This window comes from Haliaeetus leucocephalus, unplaced genomic scaffold, assembly GCF_000737465.1.
Source record: "Haliaeetus leucocephalus isolate CR32 unplaced genomic scaffold, Haliaeetus_leucocephalus-4.0 Scaffold722, whole genome shotgun sequence".
Taxonomy (NCBI): Eukaryota; Metazoa; Chordata; class Aves; order Accipitriformes; family Accipitridae; genus Haliaeetus; species Haliaeetus leucocephalus.
The window spans coordinates 4,263,279-4,291,272 of record NW_010973158.1 but is presented as its reverse complement, the minus strand read 5'-3'; the positions used below and the strand labels follow the sequence as shown (position 1 = coordinate 4,291,272).

Here is a 27,994-nt window from a genome sequence, read left to right as displayed (position 1 = left end):
TCACAATGTCAATGACCATTTTCCTCAATGATTGCCTCTGTTTTTTGGTCAAATTCTGGAAAATGTCACAATTTTCTTCCTGCAGCAGCTTGAAGCCCACAGCTAAGTGATGATTCTCCAGTACTGATGAGTCATTGTACATCAAGGCGAGTTCAGAGTCTGCAATAACAATCGCACGGTAGTGTTACTAAAGCCTCTGCTTCTAGCAAATCCCTTAAAATTTTTCAAATTCATTACATTCGTAACAAGATTTACAGATGAACTTTTAGAAGCAGAGTTCCTGTAGTTCACACAGTGTCAAAAGTTACAGAATTAATGATTGAACATCTTAACAAATCAAGGCAAAGTATGTTGAGGAAAATAAAGAAAACATTTTGCAGTGAAGCATGTACGTGTGTCTGGAGTGGCAAGTTAGAAAAAATACAAGGAAGGTATTTTTCAGAATACCTGAATTTTCCTATCTGTATGAGATCACATGGAAAATACTATATGCACAAAGACACCTAAACTAAAACACACTCTGATGTTTTCTCACGCCTCTCTCCATCACGACTATGAAAATTCCATTGTTTAAGTCAAGCTGCAGCCACCCAGCACTCAGACCTGGGAATACACAGCTGAGGCTTTGCTGCAGGTCATGCAGAGAGCACGCATCTTGGTTTTCAAACCATGTCCTTCTGCAGTTAGCTAAGGCTCTCAGACACCTACCCAATTAGGCCTATGGGTCATTAGTCCATGACAACTTGCAATTTTGAAAGAAGGCTGGTAGGATGGTAACAATTACGCTTCTGGTCTTTTTCTTGGAGGGTCACGTGGGTTGAAAATGCAAGTAGTGGCCTTGTCTACTGCCTCATACCTCAGCATGGTCAATGCCTGATGCTGTAATGCTGCTTTCTCCAACAGAAGTATTCTTGACTCTGTCACTCCCAAGAATAACATATAGCTTCCTAGCAATGCCTGGGCTAAGGCACACATGCAAGGTCTGCATCTGTCTGCTTAGACCTGCTGAACAGCCAGCTCTGACAAATAAAAGCAGTTACAACAATTTTCTGCACAGCTTTAGCTTCTACCTGGGGATAACACGCAGTCAGCTTGTGTATGTTTTAAGACACAGCTTACAAATGAATCTGTCATAAAAAACAAATAGTTTTTATGCAATCACACTTGTCATGTGTGATCTTAACTTCTATTTATTACAGCTGTTCTATCTTAAGTCTAACCATATGTCAGGATATTCTACTCTGTGTCCACTTTTATCTTCTTTTACAGCAGCTCTGTTTTAAAATCCCTCTGGCTCAAAGGGGTGCCTATAAAAGCTCTGCTCCTCAGAATTCATTAGTCTCATTATCCATTCTCCTGCTATTTTCCTCTCCTGTCTTGAATACATTGACCCTTTGAATAAGGAAACACTTCCTCTACCTTTCCTTATCCTGACAGCAGCAAAACCAAACAGAAAAAGGAAAAAGAAAGTGAGTTTGTCAAATGATCTCTCTTTCATCTTTCACAGAACATTTACAAAGCTTGTCTGCTTGTTATTTTTCTTACAAAGAACACAGGCACTAGTTTATTTCCCTTTCAAACAGCCTTCTGATGAGCCCCAACTGCAAAACACTCAACATTGCCAGAATACTTTGGAAGGGCTGGAGCTACAGACAGAGCTAAAACATGCTCAATGTTGTAATGGAGGTGGAAATGGAAGTAAGTTCCCCCTTGGTAATGGTAATCCCTGTAACACATTATAAGCTTCAAAAGTATTTGTCTGGAAGGACAGAGTTACAGTGATCAAATAAGCATCTCCTCTGATGCTAATACAATCCATATTTGTTCATTCTTTAATAGCATTCAAGAGGGATCAGATTTTTAGACAACTGTGTAATAGCCTTTAAATCCTTAAATAGGGAAATAATATTCAGAAATATCACGTGTGAGTAATTATAAAGAATAAGCTGAAATATGGCAAATATATACATACTTTAAGTAACTTTAAGTCTATTATGCTTTTTTAAAATGTATTCTTATACTTCTTACTGAAATGTTAATACTTTGTATGGTTCACTGGAAAACAAACCTAGGTGGAAGCAAATGATCTTCTAAAAGTTAGGAAAATGTAGGACTTGAGACCTGAATTAGGTGGTCTTTATCTCTGTCTCTGTCCCTACAGTTTCTTCCTTGTACACAGAACAAATCAAAAGGGATAAAATCCCCTTTGTCTCCTTCAGCTTGGCAACAGCAGTTCCAGTTAGTTACTTGATTGACCTGGCAGCCTCCTCTATCAAAAGCTGAACTGAGAAGAACAAGACATTTCTTCTGAGCCACTAAGTAAGCAGCATCAGAATCACTCCTAACTTAGCTAAATTTCAACTGTCTACCTATAAGTGAAAGCTTTATGTATCACTACTGGTGCCTTCAACTAGCCAGTCATCCTACTTAATCCTAAACAACTTGGTGGTTTCCCCACAGCACCTCAGAGCCATGAATGTATCCTGATACTCAATTTCTGATTAAACAAATAAAAACTTTACTTACATATGCCCACTCTTAAGAATTCAGGTATTACACGCTGTTTTGCGCACAAAGCTTGATTTGCTCCCTTCCTATACCATGCTGCTGAACTGTACTGGTTACCAATAAAGCAGCAGAAATCTAGAGTCAATCCCAATCCTCCTCTATGCAGATAAGTCATCAAATCAAATCAATGGCCCTCAGGCCATTAAGGCAAGTAAAATTAGATGCAGGCTAAACTGGAGTGGAGGTCTGATTTGAACATACAGCAGCAATTAGTCAGAAGAGGAGCTCCCTTTTTCAAACTGTACTGCTGATTTGGGGTCATGCTATTTTAGCACCAGTGCAATAGATTAACCCAAGTGCAGGAACGACAGTATCTATAAATGTGCAACCAGATGGGTCAAATACACAACCGTAGGTATGTTTCTGTTTCTGTAGCCTTTTCTTCTTATGTGCTTGGATTATTAGTACTATTTCAACTTTTGCATTTCTGGGTCAGTTATCATAAAAGGAGAAGTTGTCAGATGGCAAAAGAAGTAACATTGTATGACGGAACTTGCACTGACCCTACAATGTGCTACCCACTTATAATAGTAACATACGCCACTGAAATCAAAGCAGGTTACAATGGGGCAACAAGCCATTCAGTAAACGTGTCATGATCAGGTCCAACAAAGCTAAGATTGTTTTTCTTCTAGTAGAAGAATGAAGAGGGGGGGAGAGGTTCATGCAATGCTGCAGAGAACAGCCTTGAGGAATGCAGAACAAGTACACTAGGTTTCAAATTTGGAGATGACATTAGGGTCTCATTTCATTAGGGCTTTTTTCCTCCACACATGGAGTGCCAGCAAGAGACTCACCAAAAAACACCCCCACCAAAACCCAAAAAACCCAAAAATGTCCCCTGCAGGGACAGGCTAAGAAAATTCAGTCCACAAGGCGTGAGTGTGCAGAGATCGGAAACCAAGTACAGCAGCCAGGGAGAGACAAACATGGGCCTGCCAGTCTTCTTGCTAAAAATAAACTTGCTTTCTGAATTTCTTAAAAATGTATGGCTATCCTTGGTCACATCATACGTTTCCAATACAAACACATAAATCGCTGTCTTCCTTTTTTTTTATTTAATCATCTTTTTCTCCTACATCTTTATTTATTTAATGTAAACCAACTGACTTCCAGAAGGGGCCACATCCAATACAGTGAAACAGTGCCAGGTTTATAGTTCATGTCTTAGTAATTCTTGCTAGGGCGTACTATGTAAATTATTTCTAAAGTTACAAGAAATGCAAAATAATAACCAGGTTAAAATACAAACACGTATCTATTTACTGAGAAAAGTTACAGACAGAAGCAAACAAGGAATGAACTGTGTATTTTTCAGGTGCTATGTGCAGATCTTGCAGCAAATTTTTGAGAAAATCACTGAACATCAAACTTACTTGTGTTGATAAGAAACTGGTTTGAAACCCCAGGATGATCTACATCATGTATTGCACTGGCAAAAATTGCAGCAAGAATCTCCAAATCAGTGAAAACTGCCTACAAAATCACGAAACAGAAATGACAATCACTAAACAATGAAAAAGTATTTTCAATAAAAAGGACTCTACTTTGAATCTAGATCTGAACCAGCAAAATGTATCTGAAATATATCACGGATCTCAACAGATTTTACATGCGGACTATCACAACCTTTTGTATAATTGTCCATTATGTAGAATTTCATAAATATTTCAAGTTTTGCCAACATAAAATGATCCTTACTTCACACTGACAGCTTCACTACTTTCCATAACTGAAGCTTTTTCAGCTTCAGTCTGTAAATAAATCCACTTTTATTAGATCATTACATACGGATCAGATCATTAAGTACAGTTTTCTAACTTATAGCACAAATTGAAGTTAAAAATTTCAGCCTGATTCCTATGTATTGTCCTATACTTGAAAGACGCACATCTCCCAAATGATGCTAAAGAAAATGGTGACAGACTACAAGGCATCTTACTTAACATTTACTGACTTTTCTTCTGTATGAGATTATTAGGATGATAGGAAGAGAGGACTGCAATGGACCTGGCATGTCACTGAGCCCAGTCCCCTGTTGTCACAAGCACCCACATTATATAATTGCTTTCATAATTGATCAAGAATAGCTCAGAAGCGTGTAGGTCAGCAGTGGCACTGGGCAGACATTGCTATTTTACTGGCTAAAGCTCTGCTAAGAACACGGCCATGAAAAACAGTTCATCTGGGAAAAAACCAGAAAATGCTAGTGATGACCACTTCAGCTGTTTGGTAAAGCCAGTGGTGATTTAAGAACATAATCTGATTTTTCTTCTTGAGATAAAATCTTTCCCAAGAGAATTCCCGAGTCTTGGAGGATCGAGACCTGCTAACAGTCTTAAGGTCCACTTATAATGTTCAAGAAGAAAGTAAAGCAGAAGCATTCAGTAACGTGAAAGATTGGTCATTATGAAAAAGAGTCAAAATGCAGTCCTCCTTGAAAATGAGGGCAAATCCTTCTGAACTACTAAAATTTCAAGTGCTTGCTTTATCTGCCTATTTCCAACAATTTACTGGGATGTATCAATTTTTGCTATACTAAGACCCAAATTGTGCTTAATAAAGGGAAAGTAATCTCCATCTTTCCTCCACTTCCTTCTATTTCAAAGATTGACTCACTTTCCAACAGAACAATTCCTCAGAAAAGAACATATGAAATGTTATCCTTTTCCAAACAATTTTGAAATATTTATGAAAAAAAAAAGAAAAAAGATAGTACAAAAAAAATTTAGTACATATTCCACTCTGCCTGAGAAACTGTCGTGGTTTAACCGAAACAAACACAAAAATAGCCTTTCAGGACCAGAATGAATATGGACAAGATAAAAAAAATAAAAACCAAAAGGCTCTACTGAGGGAATCCCTTTTTATCACTATCTTTCCTAAGCTATTCCACTAATAGTGGTCAGTGAGAAACCCACATGGGAAATAATGACAGAACAGAATGTAGTATTAATAATGAGATGGTGGAAACAAGTTATGCATTGTGTTACGATGAAAAAGGTTATGACAGGACAAATCTGCATGATTTAAAAGAACATGTGACAATTTCTGCACAATATTTACATGTAAATAAGGCTTTGATCTTCACAAAATATCTTTAAAAGAGCAGAATTCATGAAATGAATGAAATGTTAAGATTTGTTTTAAAAATATTGCAGAAACTAAAGTATTTAGTATTTAATTTAGAAGAGTCTTAGTATGTCCCTTTCTCTCATGCCTGCCGCTTTCCCACCTCAGCATAGTTTACCTCTAATGCTGGGGTTGATAGCAGGACATGGGTTGACTGAACAACATCTGCAGCATGTATGTTATTGTGATATGCCACATCTGCATGGTAATGGTCTTCTAGGGTCATCAAGTAAGTTATTAAAGTATCAACTGGAATCTTAAATGTTTTTAACAAGTCCCGTTCCTAGAAAAGGAAAAGAGAAACAATTAAGATTACAAAGCACAGAAGAATCACTAAAATAAGCAAAAAGCAGCACGGCTGCTGCTACTTGCCTGAAAAATGGTGTGCATGATGACTGTCAGAGGTCTGTTTCCAGATAACTCTGCTACTCTGAAAACCTGAAGGCCCCATTTATTCACATCTTCTAGTTCCTAGAGCAGAACCAAGAAACAAACATATTGAAACCTAACACACAAATTCCAGTGATTTCTGACTGAAACAGCTACACACAGCAGACCTGTGAAGATTCAAACCTTACCGCTATGAAAGTTATATGCTAAACTCTGGAACGGGGTAAGCTGCTGCTACTAATCTCGCAATATTTGAATTCTCAGCTACCAACTTTTCAGATTTTAATTCACTAAGCCAGAAAGAGTGCCTCGTAAATGGATTGCTCCAGAGGGAAAAACGCTACAGTATCTTGAATGAGCTGAACTGACACACTTTGCTATCTCACTGCCCAGTGACAGCAGAGCTTGGCAAGGAGGAAACCTCCAGAGATGCTGCAGTGTCTCCCTGGTTCTCAGAAACACTTTTCAAATAATGGGGGCGATTCCTGAAAACATAAGGATAGGCATATTTCAAAATGCAAAACTCTAAAATTAAATGAATAATCACTTTACACCAGTTTGACATTATTGCCAACTAGTTAGCTGCTGGTGCAAAAATCATAGGAAATGACACTAAAAACAGAAACACAAATTACATACATAAAGTGATAAAGCTAAAGACAGGACCTGCAAGGATACTCTAATGCTATATACCAGTTGTACCTTTTAAAAAAACATAGGGCTGCTATGTATTTTCATTCCTGTGACAGTATATGGTATGTTTACTCTTCATTCTTCAGGTATTTTTTATGAATAAGCAGCTTTATTAATGCATACACAAATGGTAATTTACATTCCATCTCCAGATGAAATCCTGTTCACACAGAAGTTAACCCTTATGGCCCGATTCTGATTTTACTTGTTATTATTCCACTTCACCAAATTTATATTATTTTAAGTGAGACCAGCCTTTAGTGCTACAGCTTGAAATCAGTGGTTATAAGCAGATGATAGAATAATACTGACAAGTCCTCTATTTTAATTCAGTGGTTTAAATTCAAGGATTTATATATTCTCTACCTTGGCAAGAACATCTTCTTGGTCTGTTTTAACTCCAAATCTGGGAATACTGGAATTAGTTAGGCTGGAGCTGTGCATCAGTTTTTTGACTCCACTGATCTGGGACATTGGCCTCTTCTTTTTCTCTTTCTCTTTCTGTGTTGGAGAAGGGATTTCAACTTCATGCTGTTTGTCTTCAAAAGAATGAAGAAACAGAGAATAATTTTTAAAGGTATTACAAATATTACAAAATTCACTGTTGAGTTTCATCTTATGGATATTGTAATTCTTAACAAAACTTTTTTTTATTTTTATGTTTGGAGACTTTGCAACAGATACTTCTTATCAAGAGCAATAAAAACAGAAAAGATAAACATAGACCTGTAACTCAGTATAAGGAGATCTCTATTTTACAAATTGCCTCATTATTTCTGAACTGGCTTTATAAGTGACTTGTGACTGTCTATTTTCCACTTCTCCTGCAGCCCCAGTGCTGTAGAAAGGGGCAATCCTTTCATTATAAAAGTGCTGTTACAACTGAACAGAGTTCTAAACTTGCATTTTGCAAGAAAATTTAAAATTTCTTCTTTTCCAGGAAGAACACTCTCTGAAATGGCATTTCAAAAACAATCAAAACAGTATCTCATGTAAACCTTTACAAAACATTTTCAGGACTTGAAGGATCTAATACTTGGGGACTGCTCCTGTTTGTGTTAAGACACTGTACAACTCAGAAAGCCTTTTGCCACCTACATCTGCAAGCGCTTTGGATGTAGAGGCAGTTCACGCCAGCAATGCAGTGCATTTCTGCACCTCCCAGCCAGAATAAGTAATAATGACAAAAGGGCTGTTTTGCTAAAACCCAATATTTTGCTATGGGCTTTTGCCTCCATAGCAGTATCATCGGCATCACTTCATATACCTCATCAACGTATGTGCCAGCAAAACTTTAGACAAGGATTAAACTTGAAAGTAAAGTATATTTAGGGAATTGCCAGCTGACTGCTGCAGAAATAGTATGGGGGTGTGGGGTATTGCTGACATCTGTGGTCCCCAAAGAAACCCAAGTTAGTGCAACAAAGGACTCTCCTGCCAAAACTGCTAAGAATTTGCATTAATTTTTTTTTTCTTTTTATTCATACTATATTTCAACATAGAGTTTTAATGACTCCCTCTAAATTACCTCTTCTTTGCCAAAAAGTACCTGCACCTTTTCTAGTCCTCAAGAAATATTCCAGCAAAACCAGGAAAATCCAGAACACATGTTTCTAACATAGGAGCCTAGCAAAAACTATGATTTAAAAAACACCTTAGAACAAAAGAAACTTAAACAAGAAAAGAAAGAAAGAAAATTTGAGCTCTTTAAAACATGTCTATTTTTTCCTTCCTGCAATAGTCAGTTTCAATAAAGACACTGAAACCAGACAAGGATAGCAAGTCCACAATTACCAGATTGTTATTGTGTTTGCTTCTTCACTGCCCTTCTTCTTCCCATTTTTTTAATTACCCTTTAGCAGCCACATTTACTGGACGCCTCAAATTCCAAACAAATCACAGCGAAGAAGAGAGTGTGGAAGTGTCATCAAGCTTTAGCCTGCAGCACCGAGTTCCCCAATTACCCCCACCATACTTCACCACTCTCCTCACAGGGACAATCAAGAAAAGGGGGAGGCAAAGCACTGCAGTTCTTGACTGGTGCAAACCGACAACAGATGAGGAGCAGTGACTTGTGTTCCTGCTTTGATATTTATGGTTTCAGTCATATGCACAAAGTTTAGACCCATCAAAGGGAGGTTCGTGAGCCAAGCTGTCAGATTAACTCAAGTGAAAGGAAATGTCTGTCTGAACGACTTTAGATCTCCAGAGGAATTCCATGGGACTGCCTCTGCTTTTGTAACTATGAGCACACAGGGCAAAGGATCCTGTGCCCATCTGAACATCCAGAAAAGACAGCTTGCCATTTTGATCCTGGTTATGCTATGCTCATTGGCAGGTTCTCTCAGATTTTCCGTTCATAGGAAAACAGGTTAATGACACTGAAAAACAAAAACCTTGCATATTATTATACTCAATGTAGGAGCCTTATTCTTACACAAGGAATATATTTGTTATCATTATGGATAACTTCATACATGTCATACAGCCCTACTTGGGAAAACAATTTTTTTTTTTTTTTTTTTTTTAAGAATAAGAACAGAAAAACTTGTTTTCTCATGACATGTTCCTAACATTGAAATGTGAGAAAGTCTCTAGATGTTCAGGAGATACATTATGTATTAAAAAAATTAACTAACTAGACTCATTGACATTTTCTATGGAGAGAACGTTTTCCCTCTTTACATTGTTGCTCAGAACCTACATACTTAGACTGCGTATTTTGAAAATACTCTATTTAAGCAATAATTCTGTAGATGAGGTGTTGTATTCCTCTTGCACCTACAATTTTAAGTATCCTAGTTTTTCATGCAGCCACAAAACAGTACCCATGGCTCAGTAACTAAGCGATTGCCTTTCCAGCCCTCTTTCTGCTCAAGACTGACGTCTCATGTGAAAGGCTGACAGATCCATTTCCTTACCCTGTCAAAATGAGCCTTAAGTTTTCAAGTAAATGCAAGCAGAAACTGGTATCTCAGACTTTTCAGCCTAAGTGGGTCATCTTCTCAGGCAACTGTACTCTGTGACTTTCAGGGCTCCTGAAGCTGTGCAATATTGCTTCTCCATGACAGAAGCTCATCCCTTTCTTCTTATTGTCTGAAACCCTGCTGTGCCGCAGTGCTCAGGCATACTACTGCAATCATGGGTAAACTAAACAGACATATTAATCGATCCATTTAGGATATGGTGACAGGCAGGATAAAATGTACTTTAAGAACCCCGCTTCTTCCAAAAAACACAAAGAGCACCAGCTATAGTATCTCACACAAATAAAACAAGATGTATCTTAACATGTACGACTGGTGCTTTTTAAAGTACTTGTTATCCTAATTTAGATGTACTCAGCTGTGCCTCCCCTTAAAAGCACAGTCTTTAGGAATCAATGGTGTTTTGCTCAAAATATGTTTTGACATTGGTATATTGTCTTTATCTTCAAGTTTTATTCATTTTCACCAGTTTTAGGAAAAAAAATATATACTTCCTTCTGCAAAGCCACAGAGGAGGAACCAGACTCTTTGTAATATTATGTTGAGCTTTTTTTAATGCTCACATCCCACCATGCCAAGCTGTTGAGGCGGCTCTTCCAAATTCTCCTGGCAGCAGTCTGTTCAGATGTTGACTTAGTCATATCCATCCACCCACTCATGTGCAGGCAGGGAATACCAAACCATCAGAACTGTGTGCTACAAGAGTTTAGGAAGTTACGTGTGCTTCCAGCACACTGAAAACTCTTTGTGGTAACTTTCAGAAGGGAAACAGAGTGGAAGAATTCTTTTTAACATATAAATAATTGATTATGTATTAATTTCTTAATAATGTAGCAATATAGTAGTGGTAATGTTACGTGAAAATATGTATATGAACAGTTATCTCTAATTACATACACAGGGAAACCACATACACAAGCAAACTGAGCTGTGAGAAAATGGATCTAACATGATCTCTCTGTTCAAACACTGAACCATGAGATACTAAATGTAGTTTCTGAAAACAGAAATTAATATGGAAAGCTGCTTGCTTTTAAGCTCTATCACAGACCAGAGAGACATAAAAAAACCAAAAGGCAGAAAGGTTAACTCCCATCATAAGTCTTACCTAAGAACGTGTTTGATATATATTCTGAGACCTGATTGCCTGACCTGCTCATTTCAGATAGGTGGGTTAGCTCACGGTTGAGCATTCTTTTAAACTGGAAAACAAAACAAACAAAGAAACGTAAAGTTAGCAATCAAGATGTATTTTAGTTAGGATGAGAAAATGCAATCACTTTAGAATTGGGAAAGGACATGACATTAAGAACATATACTAAACTAAGGTAACTAAGAAAGCAAAAATCACATGTAACATCAACCTGCCCTACTAACATATTCATAGGTTGGACAACACAATTCTTAACCTCCTAAAATACACTCCACAGTGAGTCAATCACTAAGGCACAGGGTCCTACTAGTAACTGAAATCTATAAAACAAATGTATACACACAAATAGTTAGTATTACTCTTTTCAATTTTTCGATTTTATTTTGGAGAGAAAGTACAAATGTATTTACATGGGACCCCTTCTCTACTAGAGTTTTCTTATCATATTTCTGAATTAATCTACTTATGCATTTTTTTCAATTCATTTTGTAATATTGCAAGTTTACCTTACCTCTCATCATTAATCTACTAAAATATATTTGACAGCACTGCTTAAAACAATCAAAGTATCTTATTGATTTCCTACAAAGCAATATGAAAAAAGCTAGGTGTTTTTTTCTCTGACTTAAAATTGTTATACTGGTTCAGCCCAATGACTTGGCCATTCCACAACCTCAGAAAATTGTCAGTATCTGTATGAAACATCAGAACAGAAAATACCCATCTGTGGAAACACCTTCCTTTTCCCTCTAAGTTAGCAATTCACTCTAGGCACTCTGTAGGATATAAGTGGATGTTAACATTCCACAAAATGTGTAATTGATTAGATACTCATCATTGAGCCTTTCTTGAATCCTTCTAGACTTGAGGGTTAAATGGTAACTTGTGGCATTATGTTTGACAGGTTTATTGCATAATACAGCTCTAGCTATCTTACATGCATTTTCATTGACTATAGCTCTGCCTTGATGTTCTCAACAAAGAGAACTCAGCAATATTTATGAGCAATTCAAACAACTCTTACCAATGTAAATTAGCATCCATCACTACTGAATTTTACCTCCCACTGTGCCATCCTTTAATTTTGTCGTTAGATTTCTCAGTTCATCTTTTCTCTTAACAAAGCAAAATGATTTGTGCCATTTTCAGAATCATCTTTCACCTCGTAATAGTCACAACTGGGTGAACATCAAGCAATAGCTATCCTTAGTATATATCCCTGTAAACATTCCTCTATGTTGAAAACTAGTAATTTATTATTCTATATGAGATAAAGCACTAGACTAAACATTAATCACCTCCTTTCCATCCCACTGGAATCATCAAAGCCCTTTCTTCAAAGAGGCCCTGCATAGCGAAAAGTGCTATCTTCTTCACACTGTCTTTGTAAGTCACCAATTACCGTACTGCTCACAGGGTGCCAAATAAAAATTACCTTTAATATAACACTCTAACCATTAGCCACTGCATTTTCCTGCCATCTTGACATGCCATCAGCTCAGAAAGTTCCTGAGCTACAAAGACTGAATCCTACTTTAGTCACAAGCCAAAGGCTCAGCTTTGATTTCAGATAGAGCCACGTCCTAGCAAGTGCTCAACACATTTCTGAAAATTAGAACCATACTGCAAATACAGCTACACATACTATGAACTACAGGGCTATACATTCTGTATGAAACCAGTATCAATCTCTATAGTGAGGTCTGAAGTTTGTTGCCAATGTCAAATGTTAATAAAACAAGTCAAGCTAGCCAAGCAGTAAAGTGACTGGTCCCAAAATCCTAAAGAGTATTTTTAAAAGCCTGTCTTTATTTTAACACACACTTAAGTCACACTTGCTCACACTTGCATGCTTTTTATTCTGTACCCACAAAGGTGAGAAAGTGAATTACTTAAGGCAAAACCTGAAGACCTCATGGAATGGCTTGTCTCCAGATGGTATCCAGAAACTGCAGGTTTAAATTAAATATTGCGTCTAGGAATCTTAATAAAGTGACAGAAGTTGACAAAATTGCATTAACTTCTAGGCATGTCATCAGTATACCCAATATTCTCTCTTCCTTAATTTAATCCAGCTAGCTCACTGGATCCCAACTAAATAGGTCCTTGTCTGTCTGGTTGTTTCCTAGTAAACCGATTCAGATGATGCCCAACTTTGCGATGCCATTTTTGCTGCAGAGCAACGTTACTGGGTCACATTCCACATTTTAGATAAAGACCATCTAGTCACCACTGGTATGTACTCTTCAGGAACTCTCCTTGAAAGTTTCCCAGCTTTGAAAGGAGAACGAATTAGCGTTTGTTTGCACTATGCTTTTTCTGCAGCTACCTGACACAACAAATAGGAAGGACTTTTTTTTTTTTTTTTTCTCCCCCAAATCCTAAATTTAATTGTAGGGAGTAAGCAGGGAGAACGTTTGTTATTGCATATTGGGAATCATCTTGTGGAACTTAGGAAGCATATATTCTTTAAGAATTTCCAACTAAATATTTATTGTATGGATGTCCACAACAAACGGAAGGTGCATGGCAGTCTTTTCTAATGCTATATTCCCCACTAGTCTGATGTAAAGCCTTGTCTTCCCACCTCCCATCAGCCCATAATTCACCACAACATAAAAGCTCAACCATCGGCATGAAACATGCAGAACAGTTTCTGTTGCTGCTAAACATGGGTGTATAGTAAAACAAGTCCCCCAGCTTCTGCAATGCCCTCCTGCTGACAGCAAATTCAATGAGGAGCCTTTGTCTTTGAAGAACTGTAGCAGTGTGATTTCCTCATGCTCTTTCACATGTTGCTGATGCCACAGCAACAAGACTTTAATTGACATTTATTTTGAAAACATCTGGATTAAGCAGGAGTTTAGAGAACTGTTTTGATTTTCTAATTATACGACAAAGCTTTACAACCATCATCCACATGGAAACAGATGAATTGAAGACCATATGCAGACAGCAGTTTCTGATGCAGAACAATAACACTCTTTGAGAACACCCCCCTCCCCCAAGAGAGATGAACAGTGATCAAGATGTTCAGACATTTTTGTTGATTACACCCTGTTTCAGTGTATCTGTATGTTACTTAATCCTGTGATGTTTAAAAACTTGTCCTTTGGGGGAAAAAAAACAACCCCTTTTTTCTAAGAAGCCCCCCCAAACCAAACCCAAAGCCCCTACTTTCTCCTGATTTCACCTATTTCTCAAAGATTTCATTTCAGCCCAAGTGCACCCATATGTAGTCGCTGCTTCAAAGGGCATTAACTTTCCACATATACATCCCTGCACAATTACTCTATAATCAAACTCTGCCTAACTCTCATATGGCTCCCACAAGATCTTTCTGCAGATCAGAAGTTTCTGTTACATCTGTTGAGTCAACACAGTTTCAGTCATCCAGCAGATGCCTCTGAAGTGCTTGAAACTTGGCTAGACTGTCCACACTCCCATCATTTGTCCTCTCAGAAATAACATTTACCACTTTATTCAAAACAAGCCAAACAAGACATGAAACCACTTTGTTGCCAATAGTAAATGTTAAAGATAATATTTTAAATACGAATTTTAAAAATCCGAATGCCATATACTTTCCCAGTTGAAAATCAATCATAAAGCATCAAAACTCTTGTTACTAATAAACACTTACACTATAGACTTTTATTATGATATTGTCAGCTCAGCATGGGGAGGAAGCAGACTTTTTTGGCTGATCTACGCATATATTGTATTATTCCTCAGAAAGAAAGATTTTCCCACGTTAAGATTAGACACTGTTATACTGGAAAAATGACATATATATATTCCTTTGGAATATAACAGCCCTTGACTATAGTCTAGGAAATTCCCCCTGGAAACAGGCTATAAAACGTCCATTAAGCCAATTACACAGTTCTTCACTGCTGAATACTGATGTCAGAGCAGCAGAGCAGTAAAGTATTGTCTGAAGAAAATTCCTAAAAATATTTCCTTAAGCAGAATTTTTTAATTTCATTTGTTTCTATTGATTTTAATGATTTTACTCTCAGCATGGGGGGGGGGAGCCCACAACACAAACACAGGCACAATGTTCAAGTAACATTAAAAATCTCCCAGTGACAAAAGTACAGGTGTACTTTTACCTCCCTTTAAAAACCTAGGAAGTCTGATAGGGAACTGTAATACATGAGAATAGAAGTGCATACATCAATGAGACAAGAACAGTTTCCTAAATAGTGGTCATGTCCAAAGAACAGGTTACAAATGAGGGATTGAGGTTGGTAGTTTAGGTCCTTCTGGGCTGAAGCCCAATGTGTGCATATCTCTGCATATATATTACTGCTGTCAACCTAGGATAAATACACACAGAATTCTGGGGGAAAAACTAGGATACTTTTCTGATGTCAGCGAAGGTACATAGAAAAATTTAAGACAAACTTTTGCACTAACCATGTTCTCAGATGGGAACCAGAGCCCTAATACAATTTTGGGAAGAGTTTGCATCTCTGCTAGGAAGAAACTTCAATTTCAACTCCAAAGACATAGTGAAGATCCAAGTAGAGTCAGTTCATGGCCATGAAAAAGTTTGGGCTGTGTGCTTAATATATATGGGGTTTACTGATTGCACTTTAGAACATTTAACATTTTTTGCATAAAATTCTTGACTCAGTAACAGAAAGCTTAACATGCAGCCTGTGGTTAGTTGTGATGGGAGGGGAAGCATGCAGAACCACCCTTGATGTAGATGCCCTGTCCTGGTCGGGCCTTTTCCACCCAGGGTATCTGTTCCTGAACAGGTGATGTGCTGCATCCCAAGGACTGTAAAGAGGCTGCCTCCACTGCAACCTCTGGCACCAGCACAGAAGGTGAAGCTGAGGCTAACGGTAGGAATGGACCAAATGGTCCCATCCTGCCTGTCCTTCAGTTTGAATGTTAATCAAGCTTCAGGCCCAGTGGAGGCTGGAACCAAAATTCTCAAGAGCACCTGGAGCCTTTCATTGCATTGGCTCCCAAACCCACGTGGCAACGGATCCCAGTTTCAATCATTCTGGCTTCCTCTTTTCTAGGTAAGATTTCTAAAAGCTTACATGAGTAGAATAACATCCATGGAACATTCACTCAATACTTGGAACATTAAACTTAGATGACTATATTGGGTTTCTGAAATATTGATGCTATTTTAAAAAAGACGTCTGTAACTCAGAAGAATAAACTACATTATTTTACTGGATTTGAAGTCTTGTATTCTACAAAAACAAAGAGAAGGAACTTAAAATACGCCAGCCTTATGATTTAATGTAAGGCTTCTGTTTATATTGCTTATCAATGCAAGACTATCCGGCATTCTTAACACATAAACAGCATTCTTAATAACTACAGGTTTGGGTTGGAAGCCCATGTGTTTAATTAGTATTAAGATCACGCACTGGTTTTCATACATAAGCTATAGCGAGGTACATATCTTTAAGCCTGGCATTGTCATAGTGGTGCTCATTGTTTCACGGAATGATACTCAATGAAAGCCAGGGGTAAATACTCCACATGACAACCATTCTCTGAAATATCATTAACAGAAGATAATAAAGTACAGCCTGAAGCACACAGAAATTACAGAAATATATGTCTAGTAAGGGAGAGAAACATACCTAATGATCTCTTGAGACTAAGATGTTTCATTCTTACTTAGAATTTCATAAACACTTTAAATCATTGTTTTGAATGCCATAAAAAGCAGATCATTGCCTCTTCACATTTTTCCTATAATGTGTACACTGTGAACTCAAAAAGCACTGTACTGAAATTGTGTTAAAGTACTATTTAGCTTCTTAACTAAAATCATTGTCTACAGACAGTATAGGACACTGTCTATACAGAGGACTTTTTTTTTCTATATGTAACCTGTTACAGCTACCACGCTCTCTGCTGAACTTCAATTAGCAGAAAATCTATCAATTTTAAAGGCTAAATGTTAAAAGTGAACATTTTTTGAGTATTGGCGATTGAATTTTTCTAATTTAGCAAGTAGGAACATGACAGCAGCTGCCTGGAAATGCAGGAAATACTTCCTGGTAAATTACAATAAATACCTCACTTTTAGCTGAATGGAATTCATCTTATTTTTTGGTAAATGAGAAAGGAATCCACCTAGCTAGCTTCATGGGATCCAATTTCTTCACAGATGACTGTTGAGAATATACTGTAACAATTCTGCATTAGCAGAAAATGGTCACAATGACCTAAGCGGACACAATGACCTAATGAGGGTTTTACGTTTCTATTTTAAAAAAATAATCTGTGATAAAAGTAGGTACTAATACAAGCAAGCATCAGAGATTCAGCCATGTCTGAATATAATGCTTGTATTATTTTTAGTCATTTAATTCACCACTTGCATTATTTAGTTCAGGAGTAATCAGAATTTGCTTTAGAACAGAATGTTTTGGAACAGTTATTGTATGTCAAGCACAGCATGATGTTTCTTCTTCCTTTTTTACACACTTGATAATTATAAAGGCAACATCATTTTTTTAAGCACAAACAGATAAGCAGGGCTAAAACAAAGCCCAAACGTGATTTTGTATTAAGTAAATTTCAGTTCTGTATGTTGACAGGCACATGGATTTAATTCCTTGGTGCAAAACTTTTCCATAAAGAGATAAAAGCTTATTTAATTCCATTTTCTAGCAGTACTGCAGCTTCAAGCTAGTTCAAAGCTGTTCTACATAATAATGTAGATCAATATTAGAAGATGACAGTTTCCAGTGTTTTAATCAATAAGCTGTCACACACACACACAGAGGCTACCAAAAAAATGCTGCTGGAACATACTGTTGATAATTTCACATTTCTTCAGCTATTAAAACCAGTATGAGACGTATTCACCCATTATCCTCAGCCTCTTTACTCATGCTCTCTTCTTATTGCATGGTATCTCAGTTTTGAGGGGTTCTTTTTGAAATCTTTTAATGTCTAGAAATACAGTTTTGTAGCACTCTTTTTCTAAAAGGACACAAAACTCTTCTGAATTTTTTTGGCTTTAGACTTGTTCTGATTATCCACTGAAGCAACACTATTTTAGAAGTCCCAGCACAGTTTCTAAGAAAGACTGTGTACTGGCAGTTCGTTCTCATTGCTGAACAAAGGCGTGCTTTTCTAATTTTTTACTTTATATTTGTATTACTCATAGTCACACAAATACTCATGCTATCCACTGATCATGCAATCATGCACCGCAAATCAAGGTTCTTAAAAGGTAAAACAAAATCCTACCTTTATGTAGCCCCAAGAAACTGAGAGTAAATAGTTTGCCTCAGGCATTTTTTATTTTTTTACTATACTACCAATCTAACCTAATCAGTTCTTTGCTATCTGATACTGCAAAAGACTTCAAAGAAGAAAGATTCCTTCTTTTCTCTCCTAATTATTTTTGCTGATCTTCAGGTTCTCAGCAACTGTGTGCACAGGAGGCATACTGAAATGAAATCCAACCGCGTGGTCTTCTGACTGTATAAATGCCATTTGTAAAACTCCAAGCATTTCAGAGGCAACGCTGAAGAGACATCTTGTACGAGCTGAAGAAACATCTGAAGAGCCAGGGATATGCATATTTCCTGAACACCAGGACTTAATGAATAATGTATGTCAAGATGCTCAGCTGCTGGAGAGACTTGCTCTATCAACAGCTACCAAATAAGGACCTGAAGGGGAAGCCACAAACGGTGCCAGTAATCCCTCCCATAGAGCCTAACTAGCAGCCAATAGTATGTCACCCTAAAAGATAGAAATCCGAACGGCTGGTGACATGATGTACGGTAATTTCCCATTGGCCAGCGCTGGGGATTCTCCTGGGCATGGGGTATTTCTTTCTTTCTTTCTTTTTTTTTTTTTTTTTTTACGGCAAATGCCATTTAATAATGGCATCCCTGGCTGCAGCATTCATGTGCCATTCAAAAATAATTGTGTTAAGGTCTCCTCATTTCAGCAGCATTTACCAGCTCTCTTCAATGGACAAGCCATCCAAACAGTTAAAATTAGTACTGTGTATATTCATGTGGATTGCCTAGCAGCTTTAATATTTCATATGGAAGGGAAGTATATTTTGAGTTTTTAGGGAAGAAAAAGCAACAGAAATAGAGCTATCAGGTTTCTTGAGCAGTCTGTGATGTACTGTAACAATGAAAATGTTTTTGGCTTTTATGCCATCTAGATTAAAAACTGATCTACTCAGACTATTGGGCCCATCTGCCAGTTTCTACTGCTTTATTTTAAGAGATAAAAGCAGTCATTATTAAGATAAAGCAAGCCATGTGTCTTACAATTCCCAGTAAACATTAAGTTTCCATGGAGAAGTCAGAAGTGAGGTAGTAAGAGCCCTCAGATTCTTACTGTATTTATTCAACTTTTGCTCCTTCTGCCTTGGCAATTATATTAATCAGTTACAGCTATACATCATTTAAAAAAAAAAGGAATTAATTGAAAGTGGAGTGTGTCAGTGAGCTGACTCAGAGCATTGAACAAAATATTCCACCATCTGCCATTCAGAGACCAAAACTTAAAAGGAGGAATGCATTATCTTGCACCACTGTGCAAGGCATATGCACTATTGCAGTGAATTTCTGAGTCTTTGTTGTATCAAAAGAAGGGAGAGTTTCGCAATATGACAGTGGGCAAATGTCTAAGGACAAGCTGAATGAGGTGCAGCGTTCACCCAAAGCCCACACTGCTGATTCACTGGAAGATGCTGACCGACAACCATCATAACGGAGGTTTTGGCTGAAGTGGTTTCTACTTCTCTGGGTGTCAGCAGTGTCAGCAACACTAAGTGCTTGAAAAAGAACTGAACCTGCAGAAATCAATAGAGCAAAATATGATATTAACAAATTTCTTCCTTACAGGAGAGAAATGTCTAGCAATGTGACAACTGGATACAGTAAACAGAACATCCAGCACTTACATATTTTCATATGGAAAGCATATTGTTTTCATTAAAAGAGGTAATATAAAAAAATGTGAATGAACACATTACTGATGCATTTGCTTTATAACATGCACAGTTATACCTGTCCTGGGTCTATACAGGTAGATGAATATAAAACAAGTTTTGACAACAGACCTGGGTTATTAGAGACTCAGCAAGACATTAAAGTAGCCTAAAAAGTAATTCTGGAAAATATTTCTCCTGATTCTTCCAGCTCAGCTTTGTAATGCTGAATATAAAGCTTGTCTACATCTGCGTTGCATTGTTTTCTGATCACCCGCAAGAGAGCACTGCTGCCACCTACCCAGCATCTACACTGAGAACTGAAAGTATGCCGCCTCCCTTCAGAAGGCAATTTCAGTCATGAGTTAGAGAATGGTAACATAACAGCCCTTACACTTCTCGCTACTTAAGAAGTGAACCACGTGCGCATGAAAGTTCAGTTGCAACAAGTAGTACGACCAGACATTGGGAAGCCAAGTTTTTAAATCACTTCTCCTACTTTGTTACTTTAAAGTCTGGGTTCCTCCTTAAATCTTATTAACAACTGTCCCCAAAAGCACCAAACTTGTTTCAGATAAGGAATACTTAAAATGGCTGCTATGTAAATTACACTAGTTGTTTAGCACGTATAACAAAAATCTTCCTTGAATTTTTTTATTCCCTACCAACGTATGAGACAGACATATCCATAAGAATTACTGAAATATAGTTTATTGAATTTATTGAAGGATGGTATTTATAGAGCTATTAGCTAGATAATTTTGATGTAAAACCATGAAAAAACATTTTCCTCCAACCGACAGATTACAACTATTTATTTTAGCTGCATATTAACTGTACTGATAATAGAAAATTACACCTGATATTGACTGCTTATTACTAATTTGTATGATTTTTCCAAGACCCACAGCCTCAACCTCATAAAACCACAAACTGGTGTGATACAATATACTGGTACGATTTCACTGACTCAGAGAACATGCCCTCTGACTTTGGTTACATGTAGAAGTATGACCGTAGAAATTTACAGTTGGGAAATTCACACAAGCATGGATTTACGTAACCATTTTGGCTGATTTTCGTCCTCAATTTCCAGGTTGGAATGAGTGAATAATTAGCTTTAGAGGAGGTGGATAGATGAGTGCACAGCAAATAGCTGCCACACACAACTAAATACCTAGAGTAATTCAAGATAAGAAAACCAGAAGTTAGAGATAAGTGGAAATCCAGCAATGTGAAAGCGAAATTCTTGTTTTCATACAGACATACATCCATGAAGGTAAAGCATGGGGGAAGAAGGGAATAATGACTTTTTCTACAATGGTTCCAATCAAGCAAAAAATATGGAAATGAAAAAGGTATAATTTGAAATGGCACTAACTAAGTAATGAAATAATTCAGAAAAAAAAGGAAGTTTTTAATGAGTGCTGTTGTGTGTTTTGAAAGAATCAAGACAATGACCTTGAAAGGCAGAAAGATGATGAAGTCCCTTAATACCCACAGGAAACGTTAGCCATTATTTCATCAACAAGTCTGTTCAACTTTCTCCACAGGAGTCATAAAAGGAGGTGGCAGAGATCCCAGGAGCTGTGATGTTCAGCTTTAGCAAATTTTGAAAGACTGCAAAAATGTTAATTTTGTGCCAATTAAAATTTGCAAGCAGGATGGCTAGGTAACTTCAGGCCACTTCACAAAACGTCAGTCGTGGGTAAAATAATGGAAAAGCTGAAATACACCTATTCTAGGCATTTCCTTGACAAAGAACTAAGACAGGAATGTAATTAATGCCAGACAATATAATTTTATGTCTTTGAATACGTAATGTTCTTGGATTGTTGTAGGGTATTTGATTTAGTACTGTATAATCTTCTGTGACAGCACTCCCAGTGTTGAGAGAGGACATATTAAATGGGTTAAGAACCCAATTATTGACCCATTTCTAACAATCATCAACAGGCTGTCTTCATCTAATGGGACAGTTTTAAGTTGGGCTCTGCAAGACCTGAGACTACTTTATGGTATTCGATTTCTTCACTGATGATCTGGAATTAAGTCACTAGTATGAGAACTTCCACAGTGTGAAAACTTCCAGAGAACAGAAAAATTGGGGGTGGAGGGGTGGGGAGAAGACACAAACTATAAGGGCGTGGAAGCCACCAACAGCAGCCTCACTTGTTTAGTATGGTCACACCATTCATGTAACCTGCAGTTCAAGGAATTTGAGTACAAAATGGTGGACTACAATGAAGAAAGCAGAAACCCTGAAGAGTTTACAGAGTCACAACAGGACATCTGTAGCGATACTGTGACTCTCAAAAATCTGTATCTTCTGTGATGCTAGATAAAAAGAGAGATACTCTAAACACACCATTCTGGTGACTCTGTTGATGGAACAGTACATACAGCTCTAGTGTCTCTGTTTTCCTAAATGCTGTCATGTACAGCATGCAGGAAAAAAACTACAAATATTATTCAGGGTATAGAGAAAATGTTTTATAATAAAAGAAAAAACTCAGGCTGTTTGTCTTATGAATACAGCTACTGTGTAGAACCATGGCAAAGAGGAAATACAGCATACCAAACCTGGTTCACTAGCACCAAAGGAAGCAACAAGAAGCTGAAACTGCCTCAAACCAACAGAGCTGAAACCAACTCAAACTACGAACAAGACATGTGGATTAACAACGAGAATTATTAAATTAGCATACACCAGCAGTGAAGGGGTAGATTCCCTGCTGCTTGATATCTTCAAGAAAAGCAGTCTTTTTGGAAGATATGTTTTAGCCAAATGCAAGTCATGTATTACTCAAGCACAAGTCAGTGAGTTCAATACTTCTACAGTTATGTGCAAATAGCGATCTGAGACATACAGGACATCCAGTAATCCATTTGGCCCCAGGAGTCTACAACAACTCAACCTATTGCAGATGCTCATTCTAGAAATTCTAAGTACCTTGTATCATGAAGGCTGTTTATACATCTTCTATGAACATGCTCTGCTTGAAAGCAACTTTAAGAATTTAAAAGCCATGCGTTTGTGATGACATCAGGACTGCAGTGAGTTACCTCAAATGATGTTCTTAGAATTGAAGCAGTAATCTCTACCTCTATGCGAACTTCTGGAGCTGTCAGCACTCATACTTCTTAAATTATTTCTTGGCTCTCTATAAAGCTCTGTACTATTGCCATAGTCAGAAAAAAACCACTATTAACCTAAGCTTTATTGTTCTTCAATAAGAATGTGAAGAATTTCATTATTAAGTTGCTCTTTATTTTAATCATTCCAAGTGCATGTGAAGGCATGCAGATTTCACCAATGTTAGTGAGGTTTTCATCCTTCTATTTATCTGTCATATTGATGATCCAGAAGGACCTATAGCATGTAAACCACTGTAATGCATTCAGACTGGACCTATGGAATACATGATGTTCAAAGAAAGCTCATTTCTCCCGAGATCCAGAATAGGGCTTCTGATACAGGAACACATAACTGACAAGGACAAGGAAGAGAAGTACATCCTCAGCAGCCTGGGAGAAAACCTTGATCCTCTTAAAGAAAGTATCTGTGTTCCTTTCTGGCTCTTGTTGGTAAGCAAAGATTCCTGAAGGTTCAGTCAATGGGAAACTAAGATGGCAATGTTTCAGGCTTGAGGAAGACGATAGGAAGAAGACCAAAGGCCCACTTCGTTGATTCAGTTGCAGCACTTTTGAACTGCCGCACAGGAGACTTATGATCTTGGTCTTTCCTTTCACAGGTCAGTGATGGGTAATATGGGAGCTCCAGCAGAAACGTGCTTAGCTTTGAGGGCAGGAGAACTGTGCTTTTTAACTCTCAACTGCAATCCCTGGATTGACTATGAAGCTGCACTAGGAACCTTCAAAGAGATCTCTGATCATCAGTCCTGAATACAAGTGCGCTGGATGTAGCGCATATTGTCTGCTAAGTGGCAAAAAGTAAAACGAAGAGGAATCACCAATTTTAGTTTTCAATGTGTTACGAACAGGAACAGATTGTCTGAAGATACCTCATTAGCTAAATGAGAAGCCTGTCTGAAAATATCATAAACATTTTTAGGCTGTCCTCCACAGATCGAGAACAGCAATAATTGCCCATGTCAAATCCAACTCCTACTCGTCACAAACACAAGACTGTTTTCACAGCATTAGCCAACTCTGTCTGGCATTTATGCTGGCATGTACCCTCGCAGAAAGCCTCCCCACAAAATGAAAAGTCTGCTCAGTGCTGGAAGACCACAGCAGAAAAGAATGGTCATTTCATCCAGCAAGCAAGGGCGTGTGGATAGACTCAACTGAGACAAAAACCAGAACTGGTCTGGAGGAAGAAGCAGGACAGCTAGGGACAAGGAAACAATGCTAAATCAACCAGCCTCACCAAACTTCTCTTGTTCCACCCAAGACTCCCTGACTGGAAGGAGAGAAAATGTAGAACTTAAAAAAAAAAAAAAAAAAAAAAAATTAGGAATTTTACAAATATGAGGAGTTGTTCCAGCTACAGCAACCAGCTGCCACACACCAAGTGAGAAGCAGGGGTGGAGACAAAGTTGGGTCTTTATGCTGGTATCAAGAAGAGATGAACCCCACTGGTGGCTGAGAACCAATGGCTGTAACTGGAACAAATCCCTAACTCTTCTGAAGGAGTCTCAGCTTTAAGGATCCTAACTGTAGCATAATTATGCTGCTTTAAAAAGGCTTTCTTGGAAGACTTCTGCTTGTCAGAATTACATTCATTAAACACAATGGAATAGCCTAAGCTATATAATTTTACAGATCTTTTTATTTGGGAATATATAATTCTTATGCATCAAATATAAGAATTTTATGTTGGTGAACAGACAGAGATGACAACGTTCTTCTGAACGATTTTAGGGAAAATACATAGTAAAAGCCAGGAGATGAGTTGTTTAATTAAGAGTTAGGCTCCTTTATTAATTAAAAAACCCCAAACCAAAACAAACAAAACCAAAACACACTTGCTGGTAAAATACATAATTCAGCGTTTGCACTTACTGCCCTCTAGTGATAATACAAGCATTAGCTATGAATATATAGGAACACCTTAAACTTTTCAGACCAGAAATCTCACAATAAGTGGTCCGCTAATTTTCAACCATATCACAGCAGGTCTTTACAGGTATTCTCTACAACTGCAGTATTTTCAACAGACACTCCTGAGAAATTGCACAAGCAATGAAAATTAAACTGTATTTCAACCCATTCTTTGGGGACCACTGGCAATCTTTTAAGACACAGTATTCACCTACAGTTTTCTTGCCGGAATTATTCTATGTAATGGTAAGAGTACAGTATGCATATAATGGTTTCTAAGAAAAAAAAACCTGCAGTAAATGGAGTTTAATTTCAACAAATATTTTGCTAGTTACAATATTCTGCTTTATGTTTATTTTCCCCCTAATTCAATGCTGTCAAAATGATGTAAATTACAAAAAAGCTACTGTTAAAAGCTAGTTTAGATCAGAGAAAAGTGGATCAGGGTGTGATGACAGCTGCAGTTATGACAGCAGATTTGAGGAGGCGGTCGCCCCAGCAGAAAGCGGTGATGAATAGCTCAGGTGGTTATCTCTCTATCCTGCTTGGCAACTGACAAAATCAAATGCGTAACCACAATCCCATGGTTTCATCCATTAAATTAGTATTGTGAAGAGTACCTGATGTGAACAGAAGGCTTTTCAAGTTTTGCCCTAAAAACAATGTTAAAGAAAAACCCTTTACTTGGATATAGATCGATATGTCACATCATAAGAACACAATACGTATTATGTTTTTATGCATGTGTAATATTCACATTGATACAAACATACAATACGTCTGCATCACAATGGAAGAAGTTGTGAAACAACAGACCAGTTATTTATACCTCTAGCCTGGAAATGCTTCAAACAAATATCCAGGGTTAAGGCAATATTTTTTAAAATCATGCTTAAATTATTGCAATATTAGTGGAAATACCTACTCCACTCAGTTAATTCATCATATTGGCATATTTCTCAACAGACATCAAACTGCTTTGCTCAAAGTTTCTCTCCATATCTGTAAGAGATGCTGGCACACAAATCAAATGTGTGCTCAGCTTGCACTGGACATGAGCTCAGGGAACCTGGAGCAAACTGAGATTTCATATGTCATATTTTTCATATCTACCTGACATGCAAAAATCTATCATATTTATGCAAGCTATTTTAATGCATAATTCTCTTGCTATTACTCCTCCAACCAACTTTGAAGGAAACGATCTAAAATGCATCTTTCAAAACACCTCTGGAACAAGGCACAAAATACCACCACGAGAGGGCCTTAACCTGGACTTATTTTTTATAATGATTTGTTCCCTTAAAATACCCTGGCAGCAATCAGTTTGCTTTACAATAATTCTTGTATTTTATAGAAACTATCATTTGGAAGGAAAAATGGAAAATAAAATAGAAATTAATTAATTATCACTTCACTTCCAGGACTTGCCCGAACACACCCCTTACGTGAGCTGCTCAGGCTTTACTGTGACCAAACCTCAAAACCAAATAGTTCGATACTGCATCAGAAGACCCACTCTCTGGCCTTCCAACCTCCTTGTAGGAAGAGACCTCTCTTGGAAGAGCAGAGCCAAGACCCGTTACCCAAGGAAGGGAAGAAACATTTACTCTCTTCTCTTAATGCTTCTATTATGTAAACTGTGTATATATGGTGCATTGTACAGGACAGTGAGAAAGCCGTTAACAATTCCCAAAATAAAATAACTAAAAAAGACCCAAGTGAAAAATAAATCAGATGTGGGACAAAAGAAAAAGATAAGACTTTCTCCTTAAAATTGCATTCACGGATGGCATAGCAACCCAGTCACATCTTTTTGTCCATTTTTTCTTAGAGACTGCTGTTGGGGAGTATCTGCTATTGCCATGTCTGGTCTTTCTCCTTAATCCTTAACTCTTCCCATTACACACATTCATTCCTGTCTTGGCAGCAATGACAACCAAACAGCCAAAGCACCGCTATCACCTTCACTCCTTCCCCTTATCTGCAAACAGAAATGCATCCTGCCTCTCCACCTCCTCCAGGCAAAGTGCAGTGAGAAAGCCAGGTGGAAATCTCAGCCTCAGATACAGCCACACAGTCTAGCTTACACCATATTTTGTGTTTCATTGAGCTGCCGCTTCGTTGTCATGCTCTGAATCTGGACATTTTCCAAACAACATACTGATATCCACTCCCCAATTCCCAAAGCGCAGCCCCTGCCAAGGATGTTTTGCCAGGGCCACTAATATATAAAACTAGCAAGTTTTGCTGTAAGTGGAGCCTCAGGTCTGCTCCTATGCTCCTCAGCAGTAAGCTCCTATGCTTTATAGACACTTTAACATGCTTTACAAAAAGCAAAGACGAAAAAATAATCTAACTCCAAAAACCAGTGTGATCCAGTATATGCATCTCCTTCACTATGCCTACTTCAGCGCGGCTGTGAAGAGTCTTTCAGTCTAAAGGCATTTAAGAGAAGAAGAGTAAAGGTGTCAGAGGTACTGCAAAGACATAATACTTCAATAATGCACCTAAAATTATGCAATACCAATGTTGAAGGAATGCTGCTGTTAAAAAAAAATACTGTGCCATGGAAATATATGCACTCTTAGCTCCAGCTAACCGCCCATGCCCTGCGGCACAGGAATTTCAACAAGTTGTACGCGTTATCCCAGCTACAGCAACTGCTGATGCCTTTCCTACAGCTTATTTGCTTAAGTGAGATTTACAAGCTACATCAGTGTTAACGCCTCATAAGGATACTCATATTATGGCATAAGAACACAGTGAAGTTCAAGCCTTTTCCAACACAACTTGTGCTAAATCCATGAAGGTATTCACACTAGACAAACTATAAAGGTGATTTCTTCTAACAGGAAAATGCTCCACTGTAAACAAGTACTTTGTAATTTAAGTATCGTGAAAAGAGAAACAGGATTTTTTTCCTAAAATATATTTGTAGGAAATTCTAAGAGTTGTCTTCTTAATGAATGGGAAAGATTTGGCTCCAAACATATCTGACAAAGATTTTTGTCCCTTTCCTAGCTCATATCTAGTTAACATTTGCCTAGT

The 27,994-nt window shown here is 37.7% G+C and overlaps 1 protein-coding gene across 1 annotated transcript in view; it reads right to left on the bottom strand.

The window, feature by feature from the left end:
* The window catches only part of PDE4D (phosphodiesterase 4D, cAMP-specific), a 371,220-nt gene that overhangs the window by 2,659 nt on the left and 340,567 nt on the right, over positions 1-27,994 (bottom strand). Inside the window, exons 7-12 of the mRNA XM_010580553.1 lie at positions 10,879-10,972; positions 7,150-7,322; positions 6,073-6,171; positions 5,819-5,983; positions 3,945-4,044; positions 5-159 (exon numbers count right to left, since the gene is read on the bottom strand). Coding sequence (XP_010578855.1) covers positions 5-159; positions 3,945-4,044; positions 5,819-5,983; positions 6,073-6,171; positions 7,150-7,322; positions 10,879-10,972 — 786 coding nt within the window. The remainder of the gene's footprint in view (positions 1-4; positions 160-3,944; positions 4,045-5,818; positions 5,984-6,072; positions 6,172-7,149; positions 7,323-10,878; positions 10,973-27,994) is intronic.